Source organism: Epargyreus clarus, unplaced genomic scaffold (genome assembly GCF_041222505.1).
Source record: "Epargyreus clarus isolate Ecla_fem2 unplaced genomic scaffold, WU_Ecla_fem_2.2 ptg000004l, whole genome shotgun sequence".
NCBI lineage: Eukaryota > Metazoa > Arthropoda > Insecta > Lepidoptera > Hesperiidae > Epargyreus > Epargyreus clarus.
Genome location: NW_027332212.1, coordinates 5,853,726 through 5,863,490, shown reverse-complemented (window position 1 = coordinate 5,863,490; position 9,765 = coordinate 5,853,726). Strand labels below are relative to the sequence as shown.

The 9,765-nt window shown below is 36.0% G+C and overlaps 1 protein-coding gene across 1 annotated transcript; it reads left to right on the top strand.

The window, feature by feature from the left end:
* The first annotated feature begins 4,862 nt into the window (after positions 1 to 4,862).
* On the top strand, positions 4,863 to 9,242 carry LOC140757339 (uncharacterized). Its single transcript, XM_073093004.1, has 7 exons — positions 4,863 to 5,187; positions 5,670 to 5,811; positions 6,331 to 6,438; positions 6,855 to 6,968; positions 7,535 to 7,683; positions 8,249 to 8,426; positions 9,088 to 9,242. The coding sequence occupies exons 1-7, from the start codon at positions 5,098 to 5,100 to the stop codon at positions 9,225 to 9,227; spliced, it is 921 nt and encodes a 306-aa protein (XP_072949105.1). The 5' UTR covers positions 4,863 to 5,097; the 3' UTR covers positions 9,228 to 9,242.
* The last annotated feature ends 523 nt before the right edge of the window (positions 9,243 to 9,765 follow it).

Sequence of the window (9,765 nt, the reverse complement as noted above, 5' to 3'; positions counted from 1 at the left end):
ATCTTTTTTTGTTGTTAATACAATTTTTCATTAAAATGTTTTTAAGTTTATTTTATATTTTTTAGTTTGATTTCTATAAAAGCGTGTACTTTAGTTTTTTTAAACTATATTTATTTAGTGCTTTTTGCCCGAAAATATTAAAGGCTTTTAGGTAAAATCGTAAGCGTACCTTGCGTTTAATATAATAACGTTAATTTTGCAGGTTAAACGGGAAGGACAATTCTGTGCACCGCATACACCATGCCAATGGGAAGTTTATGATAGGAAAGACGTAATCGGTCACAGCGTACCAAATAGTTAGTGAGTATCCTATATCCTACCTATATAAATCAAACTTAATTGCTTAGATACTTTTTTTATAATATAGGAGTAGCAGATGAGCATGCAGTCCACCTGATGGTAAGTGGCTACTGCCGCCCATAGACATCTGTAATCAACCCAGATAGGATTGAATATTCCTAACTGAGGTCGGCCACAGATGCGCCGCTACTCCTGAGGACTAAGCTGGAACGCCACGGAAAAATATGTCTCACTTACCAGCCCCTTCAAACCAGAACACAGCAGCGTTTAACACTGTTGTTATGAGGCAGAAATGGAGAAGCAAACTCGTATCTCGCGAAGGAATTCGCAGTTAGTCATAGTAACGTGTTTGTCACTTCCTTTTGAAGTACATATGTAGGTAATTAATTAGGTAAAGGTATACCGGTCAAAATCACAACCCTCCATTTCGGTTCGTGAACAAGAAAAAGACTAACAAAATTGATGCACAATATAAATGTACCTATTTGAATTTATAACTTTGCTTTGAAATCGTTTGTTAAGAGATTCATTAATTTTTGCTTAAATAGTATATGAAAATTAGGTATAAAATATATATTTGTCATATTAACCCTGTGATTGATTTATTTTATTTCAGCTGCGTTTGCGCCGAAGGCAAGGTGTGCGCGAAAGACACAGATGATGACATAGGTAGAACTTACATTTATACATGTAAAGATCCCGATAACACCAGCTAAAAAGTGACGGCCGACCTACAAGTCACGACTCTTTTCTCATTTATCCTTATACCATACTGTATAATCAAATTATAAAGAAGATATCAAATTATAAAGAAGACTTAGATATTCTCATCCATGTAGATCGCGAAATGCTAATGTGAAAAGTTGCAAAACTAAACTTTAAATATTGGTGTAGTTAGAATAATTCAATTCAGTACCTACCCCGATTAATAAAAAATAAGTGTTTACAACCTGCGGTTAGCAAACATTGTTAAAATTTAGTAATAGGATTGAGATGTAAATAACATAAAAATAAATGTAAAGTTATAAATGCATGACGTCATAGAATTGAATGGAATATGTGCTTTTAACGCAACCATATGTTTTGAAGAATTTCTTCTATCTGTACTTTCGTTTTCTATTCACATTAGCATTAGCATGATGGACCTACTGTATAAGTGCGGACCTAGACTTAATTTTACAGAAATTGTAGGATTCATCGAAACAGTTTTATGGGTAGAATTTTAATTAGCTTTTTATAAGTTAATGCATTTACAATAGCAACTTGCACACATTAAAAATATTGGTTATTATTGGCTTCGCGTAATATAATTTACGTATTGGCTATTTGTCCGGGTACCGAATGAATAAAATCATTAGTATTCGTCTGGATCATTGATATATAGTCTTAATATATCATTGGTCTGGGTATAGTACTTTCAAAAAACACCATCCTTCTGATTTCTGATCCAACTTCTGATTTAATTAATGACATATCGTTGTGACTCATAAAGTAAACGTATAATTACAGATTAGGTACTTCTAACTTACCGGACCAATAATATTACCGGACAAATAATAAAACACTTAGGTACCTGTTCAGTTATTGTACAAATAATAAATAAATTAGTCCGGTATCCGTGTAAATCAGTATACAATGTTAATCTATGGTGTTAATAGACACACCCTATAGTTTAATTTAAAACAGCAGTTTAAGCCAGTTATTTTCAAATATCATGTAGATTGCTTGGTTTTGTATTGTTTTTTACCTATAATGTTACTTATTAAGGCTATCAATAAAGTCTCGCAGATCACTTTATTGAAGCATAATTATTGAGCTATGGAAGCTTGTGTGAACGAGTATTTCATTTTGAGAATGTAAAGAACATGAATTTTTATATAATGTCGCATACCAATTAAAGATACGTTATTTTTTCTTTGGAGCAATTATTTTTGTAAAAGAATAATATCTATCTAGCTATTTGTTCTTTATCTTACTTTGTATTCAACCACATCGACAATAGTAGTGCGGAAATCTACGCAAGTCGGTATAATACGATATGCTTCAATAATTTGTTTGAGAGGCTCAATTTATATTTTATAAGACTAAGAAGATCTTAGCTAACCACATTTTGGGTACGAGTTTTCTTTGCTTATATCATTTTTGAGTAATGTTGAATATGAAATGAAATGTAGAATGATTACTGACGAAACCTTCAGCGCATGACTCAGTTACTAATAAATAGCTAAAAGAAATTGTTTGGGAAACCGTTTCCAAAATGTCGATACAAGAATTTTGTATTAATACTGGTGTTAAATGTACTTATTCGTTTATAATTTACTTATATTATTATTTTATCACTTGTCAAAATAATGTAATATTTTATGAAGATAAGTGATATGTTATGTACCTATTTAAGATCAGTTCATTTGTCGTGCTCAATGAGAATTTTTGATAAATAGTGTAAATCCATAATACAATTGATTTAAAATTTGAAAACGCAAATACACTTTTGGAAACGTATGGATTGTGGATTATTTTAGATTATGGATGGCCATATAGAACACAAGGCGCCCTGGGGCATTACTACCATCTCTTAAAACAATATTATTTTAAGAATACATTGAAATTTCGTACCACGACATGTTTTAAGAAGGTCGTGGTACGAAACAAAATAATGTTCATGCAATATTAAAATAAAACTTTCCTGAACTATGATGGGTTTTAAAAGATGGTGGTAGGCCCCCTGTTCACTTTTTTGATCGCCCCACGGGCAGTCACTTTTTTACATTAAAGCAGCTCCCTTACTAATCTACTGTACTTACATTATAGGTATATGTGAAGTTTCTTCAATTAATTATAAAACTCTTTAGCTTATAGTATTAGTTATAATAATATTATCAGCCGTTTATTAACGGTCTACAATGACATCTTGCACATAAGTACATGACCGTTGGACTACTAATTCAAGTGATTTATATTTTAGACGGCAAAACGGATTTGTATTAATTGTGAAATAAATTTTTCTGTTGTAACAGATTTTTTATTTTATAATCCTTTTGCCTTTTACCTCACCTCTTTTTGTCTTAGCACAGTAGAGCTAAGATTGAAGGGAGTAGTAGTAGAATCAGAGCCATGACGCAGATTACCTGCACGTGGCACATGCTGAGTTTGCCCTTTTCGTGGTCGTTGCAACACATATTATTGTAATAATTGATTGTACGTTTTATTGTCCTTTTGTTGTTGTTTTATTTTTTATTTATTTTTTTCTTTTGTTATATGTCTTTTTTTTTTGTCTCTCTACATTATAGAATTTCATTTGTGTTGCAATTATCCGAATAAATGTTTCTTTCTTTCTTTCTAGAAAAATACTTATATGAATCTTTCCAGTTTAATCCTAAGGAGGAGCAATGTTACTGTGGCCGACCTGAGGAGTGAGGACACCTACACTATCAGGGGCTGCCACTTTCGACGTAATGCATTCTCGTTTGCTACTTGAATATTAAAAAAATAATAATCCTGGGATTAATATACTTTATTATATGACCTACAATTATAGCCGGTAATTACTAATTTACCAGTAAATGGTTGTTCGTGTCTCTCGCGGAATTGTCATTGCTATGTGGGTACTTTTTGATACGATATGTGGGTATAATAATATATTTTTTCACTGCCCTTTACCTACGAACTATTATAAAGCCCAATTCATACAAACAAAACTCAGTAGTTGTATCATAAGAGACAAGTAAATTGACAACATCACATTATTTTTAGCTTGTTGTTTGTTCACATACAGCATACATACAGGTTAACTTTAGCAACGTCGGGTGCGGTCGATAGGTAGTTGGATAAGACACGACTCGCGTTATTTATGCTTTTAAGAGTTAAAAGGACATTAAGCTATCAGCGCCGGTGACATTAATAAATTATTGTATCATTTACAAAGCATAATCGGTAACATAGTAGGTTTGGTCACATCCGACTTGGATTTAATTGATGACAATCCATATAAGAGCGTAGCAGTGGTACATGAACATCTCAACCTATTTAGTTCAGAAGGTTTAGCATCTGTGTTAGGAGGCTCGGGACGGACCGTCCTTTCCGGGATACGATCGACTTCAGGAAGAACCTCTGCTCTATGTGGAGTTGGTATCGAAAGTCCAAAAGGGGTAGTTAGGGGTAGCCACCACCAAGCCGCGCTACCTATACCAATCAAAATTAGGCTTATTATTAGGCTTACTACGTTCATTTACACAAGTCACTTGAGTTTTACAAACTCATAGGAGCATTTGGGCAAGTTACTTCTCTTAATTTATACTTTCTGACTAAATAGTGCGTATTTTTACGATAAACTTATTATGAAATTGACATGTATTACGTACGTGTGTGTATGTAGATGCCTTTAGAATAATATTCATCTTCTTATTTAGATTTTATTTGAGGGTAGTTCGACAATCTTGATAAAACAGATTGTAAAGCAGATAATGCACAAGCTTTCTACGTCGCGCTGTGTTGATTCTTGCTGCAAGGGAAAGGCGTGTAAAGCTAAATGATGATATTTTTTTAAAGAGTCGAGCGGTCATTTTGGAAAACGTTGTGAGTCAAACATAATGTTAAACCACTTTGCAGACGTACCATGTATTCATAGCTGACAACAACGGTTGGTGCAATAAACACTTTAGACCAGTTATACAATTTGTACTTATAAAATATAGTTTAACGATCCGTATATATTGTCTTTCGGTTTCTCGAAATTTCTTTTGGACGCGCGCATTCAAACGTACCTTATTCGAGTTTAACTTCAATTAAAGAACAGAAATGGAGTCTTTGCCGTTTAATAATTATAATATGGACGACGGGAAGTCAATTTTTACTACAGCTAGTGAAACACAGCCAACAACAACTACTGTAAGTTGATTTTGAATATGATTTTTTCAGGTAGTTTTCTCAATCTGGTCAATTTCTTTAAAACTGCCTTCATTCCACCCGCGTTAGTTGTAAGCATTTTTAGGCCTTGTATATTTTTACGATAAAATATAAGTAAACCTTTATATAGGTATTTAAGATTCTTAAATGTCGATTATTGTCATCCTGACGATCAAAGTGTTACTCTCTGCATTGGCTAACCTTGCTGAAGGCAAATTAGGAATTTATTTGCTGAATATTAGGAAAATTCCATTCGCAATAATTAGACCGGCTTTCTATAGATTATTTATTATTCTATATCACTTCCTATATACTTCTAGTGCCGGTTTCGTAACTGATATAAAAAAAATACCTGCACTGCAATGTAATTTTAAAATTTCTCCTGTAATTTTTGTGTGAGAATGTATCCGAATACCGTAATACCTATATATATTTTAACTATGTATATTTTAACATCTTAATAGGAGTGTTTCGTACCTAACGGTAGTAGTCTGAGTAGCTCCCAGGACAGCGGATTTTCCCCCATGGCTGCTCCTTTCCAAACTCGAGTGGGGAACGACCTGCTGAATCTCATGTCTCAGCATGAGCCCCGGCAAGCTGATCCAGGTAAATCTGAATTTTAATTGAAGTAAATGTAAATAACGTTCATTTGTTTCTTTTTAAGAACTGGCAGTCCAATTCATATTGTCTTGGCAGACGAAAGAAGCCTGTCACTTATCACCAATTCGTAATAGTGTAGGGCTCCTTCTTGTTAATCAAAGGTGCGTTGTTATTAATTAGTGAACCCCCTTTGTAATTTTGCTCACTGAGGCAAAAAATAGTGTGACAGTGGAGCACAACTTATAACGTTAAATAAGAACATTGTTATTGTAACAACTCAGACATACAAATAAGAAAATAATTCGATTGACGATAAACTTCTTGCTCGCTCGATTGATCGGTTACTATAATCCCCTTAATCCAGATTTAATCTATAGGTATTACTCAAGGGGGTACATAATATTTTTTTAATTAGGTATATTCAAGTTAATGTTTTTTCTTTCTTTTCTTCTTTTCGTCTTTTCTTCATGTGGAAGTTACAATGGAGGGTACTTTAGTCTTAATGTTAAAATAATGTTTTGTTAGCTCCATCAACTGCGGAAATCGATGATGTGTTGATGAATTTACGGCTCAATGGGTCCGATTTATTGTTTGACGACACCGATCAGACCAACACTCAAAATTACTTCATGGGTAAGTTCCTCAATTTCAGTTAATGTTTTATTATTTGAATTTTTGTTATTATTAGTTGTAAATAATGTAGGACATATTGGTGGAATTTACGATAAAAACTTTAGACAAATTTAATCCATTTTACATTTACATATTACGTTTACGTTTTTGTTCAGCTAGTAAATTTGATTACGAACATTATATTCTGTATTGAAAAATAATTCATTTAAAATTACTATTATGATACGCCAAAACTTCGCCGACATGGAAGCACTCAACAGTTTTGTCCGCGTAAAACTACTAGTCCGCTCTGAATATAGAAATGAATTGAGTCGCCATAGCAAATTGTATGACTACACCTGCTCGCAACAACTTCAGAGCGGACTAGCAGTTTGGTGATAACTATACATATTTAAAATGTCCTTTGCTTATTGTAGATGGTGGTCGCGCCGAAACAGTCACGCATCATTCTGGCATATGGAACGAAACTCCCGCAGCTACAGGCGGCAGGAATGGAGAAATGATAGATACATTCGACTTTCTCATTAAAAGTACCTACCTACCTATTTTTAATAATTTACTTGGATGACATATGGTCTAATGATTTATTCGCTTTGCAATATGTCACAACAACAACAAAATCTAGAAGGGTGCCAATAGCAATTAAAACTACAATTTTGATTTGTCTTGCTACTGTACGAATTACAAATTTTACATTTTTCTTGTTTCTTAGACTAATAGGACGCGTTATCTTTGTCAAAACACATTATTTTTAACATTTAACATTTTCTACTAGTTCTTGATCTTTACGTGGGCGTATAAATTTACCTGATAGAGAGAAAGATTACTCACTCCTAACAAGAAAATGTAACCAGTTTTGAGAATCGAAATAGATACATAAAAACGTTTTGCCACGTCTCCATGCTAAAATGTCCCTAAAATATTTGAAATACTTATTTACTTATTATGTAAATTACGCAGTATTAGTTATTTATTCGTAATTTTCTCTATAAATGTTTTTTATTTGTAAAGAATTAAAAAAAATTACAAATCAGCCGTTTGTGGCTTCATTCAATTTCAAGGCGGCGAAGTATCTTTACTAATCTATGTATTGCAGGTATATCATCTGCCAACAATTACGTGTCGATGTTGACTCGCGAGCAGTTGTACGTGTTGCGCTCTATCCGACCCAGCTTGCTCTACGAGTTCCTCCAAGAAGTGGCCAAGGTGCGGAGCGACAAGCGAATGCGAAGAGCGCTGCCTAATGTAAGTTTTTTTAAATGAAGCTGCGTCGACAGCGATTTGTTATTCGACGATAATTGAGTGAAATAATATAAACACTTCATGTTTCGGTACTTTTTGAAGGTACAGTTTAGGTTAGGGGTCCATGTTGGCGAATAAAGGTCCACCAGCCTCCTTTTTTTTCTCATTTTAAGGAAACCTATTGTTTTTTCTCGTCTGTGCCGTCATTATGCCAATGCCAGGACTTGAGTAAAAGAGAAACATTTTTTATAATGTAGAGTAGCAGACGAACATGCAGTTCACCTGATGGTAAATGGCTACTGCCACCCATGGGCATCTGAAATCAACCTCGGATAGCAAATATTCCTATCTGAGGTCGGCCACAGATGCGCCGCTACTCCTAAAAACTAGGCTGGAGCGCCTCGGGGAAATACATATCCCTTACCACACCCTTCAAAGCAGAACACTGCAGCGTTTAACCCTGTTGTTATGATGCAAAATACGTGTGTCGGTGGTGCCGCCGGAGTCTTACCTCCGAGGGTTCTACCACCTTGCAAATAAAATCAACTAATAAGTGTCCGCTTTCCAGGAATGTGCGTTCTGCAAGAACAACGGCGAGAACGAGGAGTGCTACTCGTCGCACGCGCTGAAGGACTGGCGCGGCCGCGTGCTGTGCCCCGTGCTGCGCGCCTTTCGCTGCCCGCGCTGCGGCGCCACCGGCGACCGCGCGCACACCATCAAGTACTGCCCCGAGAACGTTGAAGGAGGTTTGGAGTTTGGACCTTAGTCTCTATATTTTTGGAACTCCTTTAGCTTTTTTAATAGACGAATATCTTTAAGTTCGTGTTACCGACATGCTAATGTAGAACAATTGAACTTATGATGTTGCTCACCAATATTGTTGTCAGTGACATCTGTGGTATTAAATACTTTTGATCGAGCAGTTATCGATTCACGCTAAAAACTTTGTGAGCTTGTGAGATGAAACTTGTATAAATTGCGTGATCTATGGTGTCAAAGGAACACGTTTTTAATTTGACATTATTAAGATTGATTTTCGCCCGTTATTGAAAATCAATCTATCCAATTTTTCATAACAAAACTCGATTTTTCACATTATAGTCTAGTATGAAGAGATTGATAAACTCTATGTTTGGTAGGTAGCAATTGAATAGAAAGAATACAAGTAACCGGCATTAGTCAATCTTATGTATAAAATTCTCGTGTCACAATGTTAGTTACCGTACTCCTCCGAAACGGCTTTACCGATTTTCACCAAATTAAATATGCCTGTTCAGTAGGTCTGAGAATCGGCTACTATCTATTTTTCATTCCCCTAAGTGATAAGGGTTGTTCACCGTTAATATTTTTTTATTTATATGGCAGCACAACGTTTGCCGGGTTAACTAATTGTGTATAATAATGTAGGTTTGGAGCGTTCAGGCAGCCTGTCGTCGCGTCGTCGCGCGCCGGCGGCGCTGGCGGTGGGCCGCGCCGCGCCCGCCGCACCCGCGCCCTCGCCCGCGCCGCTGCAACACTCGCTCTGGTCCAGCTTCGGGATCAACTGAACGTAGCTTGGAACGACACTCATAAGTCCCGGCTCTCCGAACGCGTACTCTAGCGCCGCACTACGGCGTTTGCGCTGGAAGTAAATCCTGACGCCGCTGAGATGTAAACTGTTAGTACTAAGCGCTACTTTTTTCCTTATAATGACGCTAGTACGCAAATCTGTAAAAAAATACAACGCTCGGCGACAAGAACGGCTATCGCTGCGACAACCGTACCTACTGCATACGCGTTGACCGCTTAGTACTAACTCAGTACAACACAATTCTGCGCTAGAGCGCGGTGTCTGAATTTACTTCTAGCGCTAACGTCAAGCGCGGCGCTATAATACGCGTTCTGTTTGGCCAGGCCTGTATAGTACGATATTCAGTTAATAAATTATTATCGTCAGTGGCCTGGCGTAGGTTTAAGCCACCCGGGCAGAAGTTGACTATTTTGCCCACTAAAATTAGGTCGGCATAACTTTGGTTGTAAGATTTTGTCCCAAGACTCCGAAATGCGCCTCTGGCTATTCTAGATGTACAAAAAGTCAAATTTTGT

Bases quoted from the DNA above. Each gene is read 5' to 3' on its own strand.
- LOC140757339 (XM_073093004.1), top strand. From the start codon at position 5,098: ATGGAGTCTTTGCCGTTTAATAATTATAATATGGACGACGGGAAGTCA. The intron at 6,439-6,854 runs GTAAGTTCCTCA...TGCTTATTGTAG, and splicing joins CACTCAAAATTACTTCATGG to ATGGTGGTCGCGCCGAAACA. The intron at 7,684-8,248 runs GTAAGTTTTTTT...TCCGCTTTCCAG, and splicing joins TGCGAAGAGCGCTGCCTAAT to GAATGTGCGTTCTGCAAGAA.